The sequence below is a fragment of the Scardinius erythrophthalmus genome (genome assembly GCF_964197995.2).
Source record: "Scardinius erythrophthalmus genome assembly, chromosome: 6".
Taxonomy (NCBI): Eukaryota; Metazoa; Chordata; class Actinopteri; order Cypriniformes; family Leuciscidae; genus Scardinius; species Scardinius erythrophthalmus.
This window is the reverse complement of record NC_138226.1, coordinates 45,769,051-45,788,552: the sequence shown is the minus strand read 5'-3', so window position 1 is coordinate 45,788,552 and position 19,502 is coordinate 45,769,051. Positions and strand designations below refer to the sequence as shown.

General features: G+C 41.6%; 1 protein-coding gene across 1 annotated transcript in view; it reads left to right on the top strand.

Moving 5' to 3' along the window:
- Window positions 1-13,542, top strand: part of LOC308691863 (piezo-type mechanosensitive ion channel component 2) — a 107,268-nt gene extending 93,726 nt beyond the window's left edge. The window contains 9 exon segments of the mRNA XM_081367425.1: window positions 2,623-2,781; window positions 9,549-9,696; window positions 10,538-10,726; window positions 10,928-11,020; window positions 11,145-11,314; window positions 11,559-11,718; window positions 11,720-11,843; window positions 12,129-12,348; window positions 12,856-13,542. Coding sequence (XP_081223551.1) covers window positions 2,623-2,781; window positions 9,549-9,696; window positions 10,538-10,726; window positions 10,928-11,020; window positions 11,145-11,314; window positions 11,559-11,718; window positions 11,720-11,843; window positions 12,129-12,348; window positions 12,856-13,108 — 1,516 coding nt within the window. The 3' untranslated portion in view covers window positions 13,109-13,542.
- Window positions 13,543-19,502: the final 5,960 nt, after the last annotated feature.

The window sequence follows — 19,502 nt, the reverse complement described above, 5'->3', positions numbered from 1 at the left end:
TTCATTGCACTATGACCTCATACTGTGTTAAAAATATGAAACAAACTACTTTAGCAGCTTGGTTTCAATAAAAGCAGTTTTTGGACTAACAAAGAAGTTTTGAGTTCCACCTCTGATATTTAGCAACGTACAATCTTTAATTGACACACATGTAATTTAAAAATTCTTAAGCCAAGCCAAACAAACTTTAAAACTTGTTCTACAAGCTAACAGACGAAACATATGAGCTACAACTCCCTGATGCCTCATGCATCCAACAGTTGATTTATTTGTACCATCACTATCTTTTACTCAAATGAAGGTATCAGTCTGCGTATTTGTCAAACCAGTATGTCCAAAAGGGCCATATCATGAGAAATTAATTTAGTACATTCCAGATCTTCCTGACTAGAACTTGTGAAGCAGGACCTTACTACACCCCTGAAAGATCAGACAAATCTACTATCTCAATTTACTTATCATTTTGGGAGGTAACACTAGCTTTGACTGTCAATTGCAAGTCAAGTCACCTTTATTTATATAGCGCTTTTTACAATACAGATTGTTTCACAGCAGCTTGACAGAGATAACAGGAAAATAAAGCAACAAAGTTTGTTTCTATAAGAAAATAGTTTCACAGTCCAGCTTAAGTAAGTTCAGTGATATTTCATTTTTGTTGTTAAAAAGTTATTAATTTAGATTTGATAATTAATAGAGAGAGAGCTGCCCTGGAGAAAACCTTGATGTCATCGTCCAGCTCAGTTCATTTCTCATATAATGGTGTCAATACAGTGTCAAGGAACCAAAACTTCATCAGGTGACAGAATGGAGAAAAAAAAAAAACTAAGTAGGGCCAGTTCTCCTCTGGCAATGAACGAACAGTGTATGATTATGATTCAGGCAGCATTATAGGTCAGATTGGATTGGAACATTCAGAATATTATCCAGTTCCATGTGGTTGAAGATCGGAGTCATCACGCTGGTATGGAGAAGGGTTTGTTGAGGATCAGTGCCAATGGCTGTCGTGTCGATGAGGCCTCTACAGGGGAGAGTCTAGTTGACACAACCTCTGCTGACACTTCAGGGAGTCGTTGTGGTCGTGTCTAGGTGCACGTCCTCCATCTAATCTGGATATGGCCCGGATCCGGCTGACTACATCATGCGTTGTGGTCGTGTCTAGAAGCAGGTCCACCATCTGATCTGGATAGGGCCCGGATCCGGCTGATTACAGTAAACCTCAGAATAAACAGAAAGACTAACATTAGCGTAGATGCCATTCTTCTTATGATGTAACAAGTACATCGGGTGTTATAGGAAGTGTTTCCGGTAATGGCTGACCTAATCTATGCAGCCTAATAATCATTTAACTGATTTGAATAATAGGAATGTGTAATGTTCTATGTGTATGCCAGGAGATGTGTTTTTAGTCTAGATTTAAATTGACAGACTGTGTCTGCTTCCCGGACAATGGTAGGAAGACTGTTCCAGAGTTTTGGTGCTAAATAGGAAAAGGATCTACCGCCAGCAGTCGATTTTGATATTCTAGGTATTATCAACTGGCCAGAATTTTGAGATCGCAATAGACATGAAGGACTATAATGCGCTAAAAGCTTGCTCAAGTACTGGGGAGCTAAACCATTTACTGTGTTGTAAGTAATCAGCATTATTTAAAAATGTATGCAATGTTTAATAGGGAGCCAATGCAGTGTTGACAGAACTGGGCTAATATGGTCTTACTTCCTGGTTCTAGTAAGAACTCGAGCTGCTGCGTTTTGAACCAGCTGTAGTTTGTTTATTAAGCGTGCAGGGCAACCACCCATAAGATAATTACAATAATCTAGCCCTGAGGTCATGAACGCATGAACTAACGCATTGTTCATTGAAAGCATATGTCGTAACTTAGATATATTTTTAAGATGGAAGAATGCATTTTTACAGATGCTAGAAACGTGAAAATGAAAGATTGATATCAAAAAGCACACCCAGGTTCCTAACTGATAACGAAGACTTGACAAAGCAGCCATAAATTTTTAGACATAATTCTACATTAATATGTGCGGAGGTTTTTGGTCCAATCATTAGAAACTCTGTTTTTTCAGAATTAAGTAGTAGGAAGTCATCAGCTATGCATTCTGTTAATTTTGTGAATTGGTAAGTTTTGTCGGGGCGCGAAGAAATATAGAGCTGGGTATCATCGGCATAACAGTGAAAACTAATGCTGCCCAATGATATCATCTCCCAAGTGTAGCATGTACAGAGTGAACAGTAATGGTACTAGTACTTAGCCTTGCGTTACTCCATTCTTAACGTGTGATCGATATGACATCTCTTCGTTTACTACAAACTGATAATGGTCAGATAAGTATGATTTAAAACATGCTAATGCAATTCCACTAATGCCAACATAATTTTTGAGTCTATTCAAAAGAATGGTGTGGTCGATAGTGTCAAATACAGAACTAACATTGAGTAACACTAATAGAGAGATACAACCACGATGGACTATGGACAGTAGTATTCCTATTTTACGTAAGGTATTTTAAAAGTATAAATTTAATAGTATAAGTTTAAATGACTTGTCTCTGAGAGAAAAAGCCATTAAAATTGTTCATTTAAATTTTTCTCAAATGTTTATAATTTCAGGAGGTTCAACCGGAATCGAGTTGCTCAACTGTGGTACTTTGTCAAGTGCATCTATTTTGGTCTCTCAGCATACCAGATCAAATGTGGCTACCCTAACCGTGTTCTTGGAAATTTTCTTACCAAGAACCACAATTACTTCAACCTCTTCCTCTTTCAGGGGTAAGTCAGTTACAACGACTGATTTGTTTCTGTATAATCAACAAAATGAATAAAACAACGGGTCATACAGTCTACTAAATGAAAAGGGTAACAGTTTAGAATAATGGTCCATTATTAATAGGTAAATATGAATTCAGGACTTTCAGGATTCAGAAATACTTTAAAATAATGGTCCAGATTGCTGGTTGTTCTTGAAGATCACTTCAAGTTATCTTATTTCCAAGTGAAGGAAACTTGTTTTTAAATCTGGACCATTATTTTAAAGTGAAAAAATACTTTGTTTTAATTTTAATTCTACTCTTTCAGAAGTTGCAAAATAGCGCCTTTTACCGTATAACAGTAAAAACATGGATAGCCGGCTAGTTTTGTCAACGGAGGGGAAAGAGTTAATATAGCACTATGTTAAGAGTAAAAAAGACAGTTGCTCACATCACAGACAAATGTTAATGTTGTGATTTATTATTTAATTGTTAATTTGTTACAATTTGTCATAGTTAATAGTTTTTAATGAGGCTAATCTAATTTTGTAATTATTGATTTGCCTATTAAGTCTAAAATCTAGAATCCTGGAGCATAACTTCAAGCCATTAGTATCCTGACCAGGGAATCCTGAAAATTGTTCTGTGTGGATAATTTCTACAGCTCAAATAATCAGAGAAGCATGATGCGTTGATGATTTGCCTTTTGTACTTGTGTACTTAGACCATTGTTAGTGTGTGTGTGTCTCACTAATGGGCAGTTCCCTTTCAGCCGGTCACTCTCGACATACGTCAAAGGTGATCCGACGAATGGGGATATCGCTTGAGAGACCAATCCACTTCGAGTGTAAAATAAACAAGCCAATGGACATTGGCATGCGAACGTGCATCAGATGCTCTGCCCCATCGGGCTGGTATAAATACAGAAGCGGATGCGGCGCATATTGTCTTTCGCTTCAGAATTGAACGGTGAATGCTGTTCCTGTTCTGCAAAGGATCTTCTTTGAGTGTCTGCTGGACGAGTCTTTTCTGGAAAGAAGCCTCTACTAGTTGGTGTTGGTGCCATTCTTATTATTATGTAACGAGTACGTCGGGTGTTGTAGGAAGTGTTTCCGGTTACAGCTGACCTAATTTATGCAGCCTAATAATCATTTAATCATTTTTCTGGGCCTGGCGGTGATCTGACATGCGTTGACATTTGTGCTTATTTCTGTTACTTGTGACATTTTCATGGCTAAAGTCTGATTACACTGTATTTAGCACAAACTCTGCTACAATAATATATCAGCAGCATTTGTGTAAAAGTTTGTAGTTTTGAGATAATGACGATTATGCGTGGTTTGTGAAAATACAAAAAAATGGCACTGAAATAAGCTCATGAAACCCATACTGATTATTTCTTCACAAGACTTTTGAAAATTGTATCACGTAGCCTAGAATATTTATTCATATTTATAGAATATTTATTAAGACAATATATTGATTTAAAAACTGTAAGACGTGTTTTGTGTAAGAAAGCTTTATGCGGGAGGCGTGAACACATCATTAATATGTATGGTTTTCACACCTGAGAAAGACAAAGACCCTTCATAATGGCCCTATTAGGAGCAATCAGGCCCAGTCATTCTGAGCAAACTTACACAAAGAATGAGGAGATTGAAAAAAGAATGGCTTTTTGATTGTTTGGATTTATTTACAACACAACATAATCCAAAGATACACAACAAATGACAAAAAGCACACTATTGAAAACAATGATCCAAAGACAGAGACCTTTGTGCCATTCCTAAAAACATTGCACATACCTTTCATTTCCAAAGTGTTTGATTTTCACTTTACCATGTTCATGTACAGAGACTCAAGTAAATGTTGAAGTCAGCAGGACTCAGTGGCATCTGGGTCAAAAAAAAAAAAAAAATCATACTGTGACCATACTGATATCAAGAGAAACTATAGGGCTGTACGATTTTGGGAATAGATTTTAGATTTTTCTGGTTAAAATTTATTTTTAAAATTCACAGAATACACACACACACACACACACACACACACACACACACACACACACACACACACATTTCCAACAATAATGAACACCAGGTTTGTTGTGCCTTGTAGGCATAGGCTACGTGCAGTGCTGCATAAAATAATAATAACAATAAATTAAGTCTTCCAAAAGATTTCAGTAACAACTACGCTAGAGAAAAATATATTGATTACAATATCAAAACATGAAGCCTATTGTTTGGTGCGTTTTGCTTTTCAAACGCAGAGCGCAATCCAAAATATGATACATTCAAACGCAGAGCTCGCTCCAAAATATGACACATTATGGTTACCATATTATACATATCTACATTTGAGCAGATATCCACAAACACAGTAACGGTTCAACTGCAATGTGAATAATTAAGAATTAAGAATTAATTTTTAACTAATAATTCAGAAATTCTTACCTTACATCTTTCTTGTCTTAAAATCGCGTTCTTCTTCTTCTGAGGTAAATCCAATGTAAGCTCACGGCGTGTCTTCCAAACTCGACGAAAAGCAGAGACTGTGGTGAAGTTTGGTGCTTTGTTTTTGAGGTAACGAGCGCGTTCATGTTCCATGTGGAGATTTGCTTGTGAATCTCTTTTGCGTGCGTGCGTGCGTTTTATATTAAAAATAATAAGCAAGCACCTGAGAAACTGGACATCTTGTTGGTTTTATACAAATTACTTAAACAGAGAATATTTTTTTTTTCAGTTTGAATCCGATCATTTAAAAGTACATACTTAAATGATTATAAAGATATATGGCTCATAAATTTGTGACAAGTATTCGCTGAGTTTTGTTTCAGTTTATAGACGTGCTCAAGAAAAAAAAGTTCAGCGAGGCGGAGAGGCGGAAAGCACACCCTGTTTATTTTCTTTATTTTACAAAAGCACAATGTTTTGATTTGATTGTAAGTGGACACATACAAAAGTAGAAATTTCACAGATTCTTTTTTAATATTTCTTTTTTCTCTATGACCATAAATGACGGAGCAATTTAAGTTTATTGTGCTACAATGTGAAGAAAATCCAGCAAAACGCGCGGGCGCGTTTGCCGACCCCAGAGGGTTAACTGATTTGAATAATAGGAATGTATAATGTTCTATGTGTATGCCAGGAGATGTGTTTTTAGTTTAGATTAAAATTGACAAGAGTGTCTGCTTCCCGGACAATGTTAGGAAGACTGTTCCAGAGTTTAGATGCTAAATAGGAACAACGTGAGCAGTGGTAGTTCCAATCTCTCGAAAGAGCTTACAATCAAAACAGCTGTTTTCACAGCTTTCAGAGTGGGTATCTTCAATGAGTTGCTGGCTAGAGGTTGCGTCTTCAATAAGACCTCGAGAGCTCACACAGGCTTGTACTATTGCCCTGTTGTGTGGCCGCGGCCATCTCCCTGTGCGCTTCGGCACCAGAGAGAGCAATTTCCTAAAAGAGCTAACACTGTTTGACCCTGCGTCTTTTTCAAGATGTCATTCAAACCATGTGTTTCTGGATGCGGTCGTTGCCTGACTCCGGCGGACGGTCATGATCACTGCATCACGTGCTTGGGCTATAAGCATTCTAAAGGTAGCGTTCATGGATGGCTCATGTTCTCGCTGTGGGAACATGTCCATTGTGGCATTATGGTCGAGACTCCAATACCTCGAAAGAGGTAGAGCCCCTTCGCATAATCACTGATGTAGTTATTCTGGCCAGAAGAAGCCTACTTTGGTTAATAGCCTTGGTGACCTAGGATCACAGTAAGTCAACCTCTTCGGGCCCCTCGCTCCTCTTTAATGCCACAAGACGTGCAGCTTCCAAGAAAGCAAGAAAGCTTGCAGGCCCTTCCCCAGGGGTGTCAGTCATTTCTTTTGGGGTGCCACCGGATGATCGGATGTCGATTGCTGCATCGAAGGGTGAGCTAATGTCCTCTGGGGATGAAGATTCAGGTGCGTTGCCCCCTTCGGGTGTGGCAGCATTAACAGAGTAAGACCCAGAGCTCACAGCTATTCTCGGGCCGCCACAAGTGTCGGGCTCGAGTTGAACCCTCCACAGTGTCCTGAATCTTCACGGCTAGACAACTGGTATCTCGAGGAAGCCAATGCTGGTTCTTAGCGCTCCACCCCAGTGCCTTTCTTTACGGAAGTGCATGACGAGGTCACCAGATCATGGACAGCACCTTTTTCTGCCCGAAACCAGTCTGGTGCCTTTTCCTCCCTCACTACCCTCGATGGCAGAGTGCCTAGGGGGTACATGTAGCTCCCCTCTGAGAAGCGGTCTGTGGCAATGCAACTGTGTCCCAAGACTGCTACCTCTTGGCGGGGTAATCACGTCTCCCCTCCCGGGCTTGTAAGTTCTCATCCGCTCTCACGGGCAAGGCTTACCTGTGGCTGAACCTGGCAGATATGCGTGAGCCCAACAAGGTTTGTTTCCTCAATGCCCCTGTTTGCCAGGCCGGCCTCTTCAGCAACACCGTGTAAAACTTTGCCTTGGACTTACGAACCTTGAAACCTGCCCTGCACAAGCCGCTCGGATTGCTACATATGAGACAGCTTCAGCACTGGATTCATGGCCGAGTCCCGAGAGGGGCGCACTGTCACCAAACCTACAGCCTGTGGTCAGACCCTTCATTTCTATGGGCATGAGTTACCTAGAACAAGTGTCTAGACATGCTGTGGTATTCACGGATGCCTCTGCTGCCGGCTGGGGGGCCACGTACAACGGGCATGCAGTGTCAGATCTGTACACGGGCCCCTGCATTGGCACATCAATTGCCTTGAGTTGCTCGCAGTATGCCTTGCGCTGGGCCGCCTCAAGGGGCCGCTACACGGTAAACAGCACTGTGACCGTTGCGTACATCAACCAACAAGGTGGTCTACACTCCCGTCGCATTTCACAACTCGCCTATGGGAGTCTCCTCCTATGTCAGAAGCATCTGAGGTCGCTTCGTGCCATTAACATCCCTGTCATGCTCAATTGTGCAGTCGACAAGCTTTCACGACAGCCTGCGCTTCCGGGAGAGTGGCGATTCTATCCCCAGGTTGTCCAGCTGATATGGGACTTCTTCGGAGCCGCACAGGTAGATTTTTTTACCTCCCTGGACTCGTCCCATTGCCAGTTGTTTTATTCCCTGACTGAGGGGACCCTTGGCACAGATGCGCTGGCACACAGCTGGCCCCGGGACCTCGAAAATATGCGTTTCCCCCAGTGAGCCTTCTCGCACAGACGCTGTGCAAAGTCAGGGAGGACGAGGAGCAGGTCTTGTTAGTTGCGTCGCACTGGACCAACCGGACCCGGTTCCCAGAACTCATGCTCCTCGTGACAGCCCCTCCTTGGCCCATTCCTCTGAAGAAGGGCCTGCTTTCTCAGAGATGGGGCACTCTATGGCACCCGTGTCCAAGGAAGGGAAGAGGCGCAGAGGTTCTAAGTGGCCTACCCCAGTCAGTGGTGTACACTATCACTTCCGCTAGAGCCCCCTCTACGAGGCGCCTCTACGCATTGAAGTGGAACCTGTATGTTGAATAGTATTCTTCCCACTGGGAAGACCCTCGAAGATGCTTGGTCAGTGTTCTGCTTTCCTTCCTTCAAGATGGGTGGGAGCAAAGGCTGTCTCCCTTCACCCTCAAAGTGTATGTTGCCGCAATCGCCGCGCATCACAATGTGAAAGAAGGTGAGTCCGTAGGGAAGCATGACCTGGTCGTCAGGTTCTTCAGAGGTGCGAGAAGGTTTAATCATCCTCGTCCTACCTCAGTACCCTCTTGAGCTTTCTCTCTGGTGCTCACTGCACTTCAGAGGCCTCCCTTTGAACCTTTACAGTCAGCTGAGTTGAAGATTCTGTCACTAAAGACAGTACTGGTTCCTAAATGTCGGCCTGCAACGCCACTACCACATGCTGGGCCGGATATGTGCATCTATTTGCTCCAGTAGTGTTCCCCAGAAATAGCTAACCCTGTTGAGGTCCTCCGTCACACCTGCGGCAGTCAGACGTTGCGGAGCATCTAATGCCAGGCCTACATTTGTAAGCATTGTGGAACCTGTGTTAGGCTGGGTATCCATATGTAGTGGTCCCTGTGACGACCCCAAATGTGTATTCTTCCATGGTAAGGCTCCTCTGAGGACGATCCTGTGTCTTTGTTTCTGCTGGTGTACCCCCTAGAGCTAGGCTGGAACCACTCCAGAGACTGCCATATGTTGCACGACCCTGCTTGGCTAGTCCATATGCATAACTGCCACATTCACCTCCCTACGGGCAGGATGTGGCTTCCGCAGCGTCCCCTTTCCTTCAAGGGCACGCTTTCCCAGCTTTATCCAATAAGTCACAATGAGTGGGTCTAATGAAACAGCAGTGACTGACCTTCTCTGCGTAGAGCACCTACCTTCCGCCCCAACACTGGGGGCAGGCCAGGAGACTCAAGCGCTAATAGGGCCAGCAACAGTGGCGTGTTGGTAGAATACCCATTGAAAGTGAATACCCATTGAAAGTCATACAATGAAAGTGACCGACCGAAAGGGAACGTCTTGGTTACATATGTAACACTCGTTCCCTGAAGGAGGGAACAGAGATGTATGTCCCGGCGGCACAGTTGCTGAACCTCCGCTGTATGGCCAAGTCATAAGGTCTGGTTATGTCCATTGGCTTGTTTACTTTACACCTGAATTGCATTGGTCTCTCAAACGAGATCTCAAATTGTCGGATCACCTCTTAGGTACGTCTCCGTTCCCTCCTTCAGGAAACGAGGTTTAGATATTTAACCAAGATGTTTTCTTTATTCCACAGGTTCCGGTTCGTTCCTTTCCTGACTGAGTTGAGGGCCGTGATGGACTGGGTGTGGACAGACACCACTCTTAGCCTGTCTAACTGGATCTGTGTGGAGGACATCTATGCCAACATCTTTATCCTCAAGTGCTGGAGGGAAGCGGAAAAGGTGAACACTTGACATCCAAATTAATTTTATTGTTAGGGTATTTACAGTTAAATACCCAAAAGCCAGATACGATTAATTAAGACCAGAAGTTAGAAGTGCAGTCAATTTAAGACAAGAATCAGAATTATAATAAATTGAAGATAGTTGGCAGTTTCATCAGGCAAAAGTTGACAATTTCATCAGGCAAAAGTCAGCTTCAGTGTTCACAAGGAGTTTGCAGGACGAATAGATATATGTTTTAACATGTGCTGAAGACCTTTCTCTCTGCATTCCTGGCATGGGCCAGCCCCTTAGTCACCTCTCAGATATCAAATACAGAATGCATTAGAGAATACATGAAAAGAACATTTCAGTAATCACACTGGTAAAAACAAAGTAAAAACTCATAAGCTTAGAGAAGTCATTCAACTCATTTGATCTTTAGAAGGAAAAATATTAATTAGTACCTTGATTGTAATCAGTCAATGTAGGTCAGTGGTTCAGTACCTGTAATTCTATCAAAATAATATTAGAATGTTGTTATGTTCAGTCAATTTTACTACCACCATCTCAGACCAAATTCGCAGAAATAAAATACTTTACTTGCATCTTTCTTCCTCTGAGCCATTTGAAAACTTCAGCTGATACCTTTATCAACAATTGTTTTTAAAATGTAAGTGTCTGTCACACTTACATGACAGCTATAGCTAGGCAAATTACCAACGTTGTGTTGCAAAGACAGTTGCTCTATGGCAGTGGTTCACCCAGATCACACGTGATTCAACTCATCGAAATTGAGAAACTTTTATGATTCTAACGTGTGTCAGTGATCACATGTGTATTGTATATTTTTTGGTCATAGAAATACCCTCATCAACGAGGACAGAGGAAGAAGAAGGTGGTGAAATACACCATGGGCGGCTTCATAATTTTTGCTCTTATCTGCATCGTCTGGTTTCCTCTTCTCTTCATGTCATTGGTTAAATCTGTAGCAGGAGTTACCAATCAACCGTTAGATGTGTCCATCCAGCTGAGCATATTAGGATACGAGGTGTGCAATTTAACACAGTGACATTGTTGTCTTTATTATATGTATGTGATCACAACATACATTACATTCACACAAGTATGTTTATATCTGTGAAATATGTCTATATGTTAATTATTATATGAATATATTTGAATAAATATATATTAGAGCTGGGAAAAACAATGTGTTCTTTTCCGTGAATAATATAGATTATGTTTACAGCCATTGTTCAGCATGAGTGCTCAGGAGAACAATTTGATCCCATACTCTCAATCAGCCTTACAGAGGATGACCCATCACTACGCCACTTACCCGGTACACATTACATTTGTCCCTCGTAGTTATCTACAATCACACTTTGAACCTTGAGTTTAAACAGCTAGACTGTCATCCTTCTGACGTCAGCCTGATCAAACTATCCTCCTTGTGCCTCAATTAGTCGGCAATGCAGTTCATTGTGAACTATATGGCAGAGGACATAGTGCTGGCAAAGATCAAAAGTGACGCCAGTCTGCTGTGGAGCGTCAGTCCTGCCAGCCGAGACGCCATGATCAATGAACTCAGCAACTCAACACACTTCTACATCACTCTGCGCTGGACTTTACTACGGTACACTCTCACAAGCACAACAGCTGCACACATTATACAGGCCAAAGACTTGATGTATTCCAATGAAGTTCTTGAGCCCAAAATATCTTTTTAGTTAATCCTATACATCCTGTCATGATGTGAACGTGTACCATGATGGGAAACAGTTCTGTATGTTCTTACTCATGTAGTCTTCTGTCTCATCTCATAATCACATTTCACAGAGCGTGTGATATGTCACTGTGTATTTTGCTTGTTTGAGCAGAAATGCATCGCTGGTGATGAATGCTGAGACGGCTGGTGAACACACAGTGAAGTATGAAGACAGCCTACTGAGAGATGAACTGGTGTCTATGCTCAGAGGGACACACAGCCGTCCACTGTATGTGTTTCTCAAACATTTAAATGTGGATTCTTGCTACATCTGTTTTTAACACTTCTCATTCCATCTGTTTTCTGATGCCTGTCAGGATGCTGGAAAATCTGCTGCCAAAGTATATCAGAGGAACTTCCGGACCTAATGCTAAAGTGGCACATCGACTTCAAGTGGGTGAGTTGACTACTGTATTTTGAAATTTATTTAAAAGAGACTTAAATGCTTACAATTGCACTATTTCTGATTTTCTACCTTGTTCTTGCATGTACTCTTATAGACAATCTTTGAAACTGTGTAATTTTAGCACTTCTCATGTTTATTAAGAGGAATCTCTACATTGTTTTTCTGCAAGTTGCTTTGCATAAAAGTATCTACTAAATAAAATAAAAAAGTAAATTAATGGCATTAGAACGTCAGATCTGCAGGATGTTTTCGTGACTTTAACAGAATCATTCACAGAGCGTTCCAGAGACTCGGGTGATGGTCATCTCCAGTTCTTCCGTCCTCTGTCCGTCAAACTGCAGCGGGGGAACGGGAGCTCCGCAGGGATGGGGTCGCAGTGGTGGGTGGTGGAAGAGTGTTTTCCTGAGCCTCCAGCCAGCACATGCCAGAGTATTGAGATGGTGGTGTTCAATGATAAAGTCAGCCCATCCAGTGTGGGCTTCCTAGCCGGATATGGGTGAGTTTAAGACATTTTTACAATATCTGTATCATGTCTGGTATGTAACTTAGATACAAGCAGCTTTAAAAGAAAGTAATTAATGATCAAAAAGATGGAAAAATACCAAGAACATCTTCAGCATGCAATGAAGTGAAAGAGGATTAACTTTATCTAACAACATCTGCTTAATAAATGTATCAAGTACTGCACATCTGAAGGTAATTTAATATTTTTAATAAAATAAACAGTATTTAACTCAAAACAGTGTTTGTGTATATATTTAGCAGCAACAGTGTGCAGTACTTTTTGCAGTGGCATAAATTAATTTACACAGAAATTACAATTGCAGAAATAATGTAAAAAAAAAAAAAAAAAAATATATATATATATATATATATATATATATATATATATATATATATATATATATATATATATATATATATAAATGAATATTTGAATGAACTGGCGATTTAAAATATGAAATCTATCCATCTTGTTGTTTTCTCTCCTCTTGTGCTGCAGCATTGTGGGTATGTACATGTCCGTGGTGCTGGTCGTTGGTAAGTTTGTGCGGGAATTCTTCACAGGCATATCTCGATCCATCATGTATGAGGAGCTGCCGTGTGTGGACCGCGTGCTCAAACTGTGCAATGACATCTTTGTTGTGCGAGAGGCTGGAGAGATGGAGATGGAAGAGCAACTGTTTGACAAGCTCATCTTCCTGTACCGCTCACCTGAGACCATGATCAAAATGACCCACCAAAAGGACGAGTAGCTTTCATTTATGACTGTCAAAATATCAACCTCTGAACATCTCAGGAGGACAATATTGTATGAAACTAGCGTCTGCTATAAGGCACCATGCTATAAGTCTTTTATACATCGTACTGCAGTACTACTGAATATAATGTGCCTTTACATCCATCCATGTGTTTTTGAAGCCATGTTCTGCATAAACTGAAAATAGCATCAATGTAAAATAAATCATATATTTATGAATGATAGAGGTTGGATGAAAATATGCTTAATTGACATCACTAGTGCTATATCAATATTCATACAATGCATGAGTATTTCATCTTTAATATTTCAACGAGATTTTTTAAATCAGTTAGACTGATTCTTATGTTGGAATATTATGCTGTCATTCCATATATTATGCACTAGTCCGTGTGTATAGTGATTCACATAATAAACCATGGCATGTGGAAAACAGCTTGTATTACATTTGTATTGCATCGTGTTGCTTAGCTGGAAAGTTGTCATTGAACATCAAGACTCTCTTAAAAATCTTTGGAGGAATAAATGAGCTATATCAAACGAGTAGGCATGCGATATGGCAAAACACGGACACGAGTGTAATATTGCGTTTATACATCTGTTCGATGGCACAAGTGAGTAAATTAATAAGAACAACAGAGTGTCATTATAAACACTCTTTTATGCAGAACTACTTCCTTCTGCCACAGATTCAGATCTCAAATTGACAGTTTGACAGTTACATTTACATTTACATTTAGGGTGTATTCACACCAGGAAAGTCCGATAATTCACTTGCTTTGGTCCAGACCAAATACAAGGTTGTTGTTTTTTTTGGTACGGTTCGCTTTCACACTGCTCTTTTTGCAAGTGAACCAAAATGTGTAAACAAAACCACACGTGTGCTAAGTTCGTCCATTCATTGGACAGGAATTCTCAAGCAGGGAAAAGCAGGAAGTGCAAAAACAGGCTCAGCATGGAGATATTTTGTAATGCAATATTTGTTCTTTTACCGATTTGGTGTTATTCTCTACAAACGCAATATGAAGAAACTAATGAGCATCATATGATACAATGCCATGTGTACGTTTATCATCCTTAAAGGGATACTTCAGGATTTAGCATTAAGCTTTGTATTAGTAGAAAACCTGTAGTATTTTCGAATTACCATGCTTTCCACCCTCATATCCCCCTGAGACAAGAGATTTCTGTATTTTTTGTCTGGAAAAAATCCTCCGATGACGCAAAAATCGTCATTTTGCGTCATCGGAGGATTTTCTGGCCAGAGGCTAAAGACTACAGCCAGTAGATGGCGTTGTTCCGCATGTTTTCAACCCGCCCATAGAGGTGGGATCTCACTCACAGAATGTACACAGTGTCAGCCGTCTTTCTTTGGAAGCTAAGCTAGCAGGCTCTTGTTCTGTGGAGAAAGCTGAATAGTAGTAGAAAGCTGAGTAAGTAGGGGTTACCATCTTCCTTTTCCCGGACTTGTCCGGCGGGCGAGATCGTTCAAAATGTACGGGATTCAGCTTTTGCTTTCTGCGTTCGCCATTCATTGTTTACATGCACACCTTTTGTTACAATCTAACTGAATTCATTCCGATTGGTGAATCTGAATGTAGTGTTTACATGAACGCTAAACAAGTGATCGGTTGATGAGCGTTTTACCATTGCTAAGAAAATTCCCGCTCCTCCGTGAGAGATGCGAGACCCGGCGCGTCTCAGTAATGAAGCCACCGGCCTCGCGCCGTTCTCCCGCGGCCGTCAGCCTCGTTCTGCTCGCCATAGTAAACATGATGAATGAAAGGCGACTGTAGAACGCAAAAGCCGAATCCCGGACATTTTGGGCGATCTGTAAATCCCTGGCAAACTCATCACGTAGACTAGCTAGCCTTGTTGTTGTTTTCAACTGTACACTCTTACCGGTAGCCTCCTAAGGCAGCGAAGCAAGTGCATTCTGGGAGTTGTTGTCTTTCATCCACATAAGCCAAAAATACATTTTCTGGCTTTTCTCAGTCTAGAAAGCTCCAAATTAAAAAATTTCTTCACATTTCTTCTACTTAAATTACCTATTTTAAATACACATTCATCTTCCCAGAGGTGAAGTAACCCTTTAAACTATCATTACATTATATGATCACGCTCCTATTCATGCAAATGCTTTTAAACCATTTAAGTGCGATAAGACAAAAGAGAACGCTCTGTCTGTGAATGTCCTGATGCACACATGACGCGCTGAAAGACGCGCAACAGTATCGTGTGCACAGACAGCGCGCCGGAATCGAATTCTCTTTCGCGCTTGAACAAACAATAACACACACCATTATGCCAAAATGTCCGTTTTGTTAAGTATCCTCATAAGAGCAGTCAAATAAAGTCTTAAATGAACGTAAGGACTTATACGGAAGCCTGTTAACTCAAAGGCGCAGTGCTTTCTGCAATTGGGTCAGTTCATGTTCACACCGTAAACGAACCGTACCAGAGTTCGTTTGGAACCGTCCCGAGACCACCTCTTCAGCTGGGTCTCGGTTCGGTTGTTTGGTCCGCACCCAAATGCGATTGCTGTATTCACACCTGCCCAAAATATCTGCACCAAGGGGGGAAACGAACTTGAGTTCGATTCAATCAAACCAAACAAGGCAGGTGTGAATACACCCTTAGGGTGCTTTCACATCTGTAGTTCGGTTCATTTGGTCCGGACCAAGGGCGAAAAATGATACATTGTAGCATTTTTTAGGCATTTTGGTTCCTTTTCACACCACACTGATCGCTCTGGTCCGAATCAGTTTATGAGTTGATAAAATTAACCAAAATGCAGTCACGTGACAGCATCCTCATCACTCATTGGCCAGATGTGTCTTGAACGCATTCCCATCACTGCACTTCGTTTGGTCAGAATTGACTTGCGGGAAAATTCCAACAGAACTCCCAGAAGTAATCCGGCAGACAACACGCCGCTGTTTACTATGGAGAGACGACTGCGTGGGCTGATTGTATCCCTGGTCATATTTTATTATATGTCTACACCACTTTAGACAAACAATAATATTTGAGAATGAAGCGATATGCGACTCGAAAATAATGTGTTAATGCACTGCACGCGGCGAAGGCACATCGCAAGTCACTTCAGGAGGAGGCGTGCATTAAAGTTGCTAAACAGTGACATGCTCATCATCCAAAAAAAATTCCAACGATCCATCAGGTAATGTTGTGCCCTTTCTCTCTTTAAAATTGTTTTGACAGTTGGGACATATGGTCATCAGACCAAATTTCTATCAGGCTCCGCACCTCCTCACAACTCCAAGTTTGTCCGCGAGCTGCCATGCTTAAAGTGCAAACTGTCAGCAAACATTTCTCCTCATCCCATAATCACAGCGCAGCTGACTACGGCAACTGGTTTAGTCCAAAAATGCGCAGTTGGTTCTATTCGAGGTCGGATCATGTTCTCACCACAAACGAACCGCTCCAGAGTTCGTTTGAAAGCGTACCAAGACCACCTCTTCGAGGTCTCGGTACGCTTGTTTGGACTGCTTTTGTGCGCACCCGAGTGCGATTGCCGCATTCACACCTGCCCAAACGAACCGCACCAATGGGGAAAACGAACTCTAGTGCGGTTCAACCGAACTAAACGAGGCAGGTGTGAAAGCACCCTTAGTCATTTAGCAGACACTTTTGTCCAAAGCGACTTAAAAATGAGGACTAAAGCAAGCGAGTCATCGTGAAGAGGCAAAAACAAACGCAAGAAGTGCTCAAAATACAAAGGTCAAGCATTGCTCAGAGTAGCATAAGCCAGACAAGGGAGGATTAAAGGAAAAGGAATTTTTTTTGTTTTTTTGTTTTTTAGGTTAAGTGCTCACTAGGTATGTGCAGGTATACAATTTTCATGCTGCGATTAATTGATTGAGCTTTTATCACGGTCTGCGGTATTATCACGATATTTTAATTGCACAAGAGAAACGGATGGATTTTAACAGAATTTTATTAAGTTTAGTGACAACATGTTACAATGTTTACATGGTACAATGACTTGTTTGTATTATTACTCAACACAATTTTCACGATTTCAATTCAATTCTTGGGATTTCATTTCAATCTTGATTCAATATTGACTCATTTGGATAAATATTAGGTAGGCTACAGTAGATAGCCTACATGTTAATTTTTCTCAAGAAAAAATATATCTCACAATAATGCTGTAAACATACAGAGAGCCCTATCAGCTGGTATTATTAAAGGTTAAAAATAACAAATTAAATTAAATATAATGTGGTTTTCATTATAATAACAATCATGTAATGACACAAGTAAAAATATAATAAATATGTAATATAGTGCACATATTTAGCAAAAAACTCCTCTCTATAGCTATTTTTTTCTAGTCAACTAACGTGCTGTGCATTAAATGGCTTTCCTGAGGTAAATGTAACGTTCTGTGAAATAATTGTTCTCCTGCAGTTTTATTGACCTCTTTCCGTGGTTGAAAAACACTGACTGATCAATATTATGTATGAGGCATACAGTATACCTTTTGGTAAGTTACTGTGGTAAGTGGCAAGTACTGTATCTTAAACAAAAAGTAACAGCTACATTGATCTGTCACATCACATTTACAAGCGACAAAATGGTATTGTCTGAATTTCATAATAAAATGGACAGAACCTGAGAGGTGAGAATTTTTTTCATATCATAAGTAGCCTGCTCTGTCTAGTCTGTCAGTGTCAGTGTCCTCTTTGCTCCGCAATTTTTCTCTGCGTGAGAAAACGGATGTGTGGCGCGAGAGTGTGTGAAAAGTGTCAACTGCATGAGTCTCAAGCTGAATGCGTAGAGTTGGCAGCCCTGCTTTTAGAAGGGGAATAAATCGCCGGCAGCGTTCCTCCTTCCGCCATGCTTCTCCATGTGCGGATTATTTACATTAGACTAGAGTGCGCACTGCGCCGCATGCACACAGTGCTGATGTCACGGGGTGACGGGCAAAGAGGAACCACTCGTCTGGGAAATGTTTCCGGGTGGGAGCAGTTTCAGTGGGACACCGGGCCAGTTCCGGGGTTTCCCCCGTGTATTGTGTCCGGCCGCCATTGGTGAATGAGAAGATGAGCATCAGCTGTGCGATAGGAGGAAAGCTAACAGTGATTGGGACACGTACCCACTATGTGGATTATAAAAAGGGGAGGCACGCAGCAGGTAAAGGGGGGAGGCCGAGGCCGAGGCCGAAGCAGGGAAGGGGGGGAAGTCGAGTGAGTTGTGTGGAAGGAGAAGAGAGAGATTTGGACCCGGGCAAGGAGAAGGATGGGCTGAAGGAGAAAGTGAGAAGCTAAAGTGAGGTCAGCACCTTGGGTGAGATAGTTGTCGGACTCTGGCCGGATTATGGAACAGTTGATGTCCCTGTGAACTGTATGGAATCGTGTGATGATTGAAATTTCTCTTGGAGGACCTGTAACTGCATTGAGTGATTTGCGCTTCACAGCTGTTTTCCATCCAGCTCAACATCAGCGAGTAGTGGACGAGACCTCATGCCTGCGCCCTTTCTGTGAGTTGTGAGATTTGCAGTGCTTTATATATATATATATTTACGTGTGATTACTTGTGTGGGTTGCAGTGAAGCACGAGTGTGGGAGCGAACTGCGGAAGGCATTGATGGTTCTAGTCAAAATACTCACCTCTCTCTCTGTTTGAATCCCGTTGCGGGAGAAGCTAAAAGCTGTGAAAGCCCGTTGAGGTGATAGAAAATACTCACCTCTCTCTCTGTTTGAATCCCGTTGCGGGAGAAGCTAAAAGCTGTGAAAGCCCGTTGAGGTGATAGAAAATACTCACCTCTCTCTCTGTTTGAATCCTGTTGCGGGAGAAGCTAAAAGCTGTGAAAGCCCGTTGAGGTGATAGAAAATACTCACCTCTCTCTCTGTTTGAATCCTGTTGCGGGAGATGCTAAAAGCTGTGAAAGTCCGTTGATGTGGTTGAAAATACTCATCTCTCTCTCTGTTTGAACCCAGTGAAGAGCCTGCTAAAGCTGTGCGTTATACGTAACCTCCATTCTCTGTCTGAGTCCAGTGAAGAGTCCGCTGAAGCTGTGCGTTATACGTATCCTCCATTCTCTGTCCAAGGCTAGTGAAGAGTCCGCTAAAGCTGTGAGTTATACGTATCCTCCCCTCCGTCTGAGTCCAGTGAAGAGCCTGCTAAAGCTGAAGAGCCTGCTAAAGCTGTGAGTTATGCGTACCCTCCATTCTCTGTCCGAGGCTAGTGAAGAGCCTGCTAAAGCTGTGAAGTATACGTCCCTTCCATTCTCTGTCTGAGTCTAGTGAAGAATACGCTGAAGCTACAAAGCATATCCACTTCTTCGTCCATTTGAATCCTGTTGAAGAGAACATTGAAGCTACTAAAGAAATTATTTTAAAGAGATGTTTTAAAGTAAATAA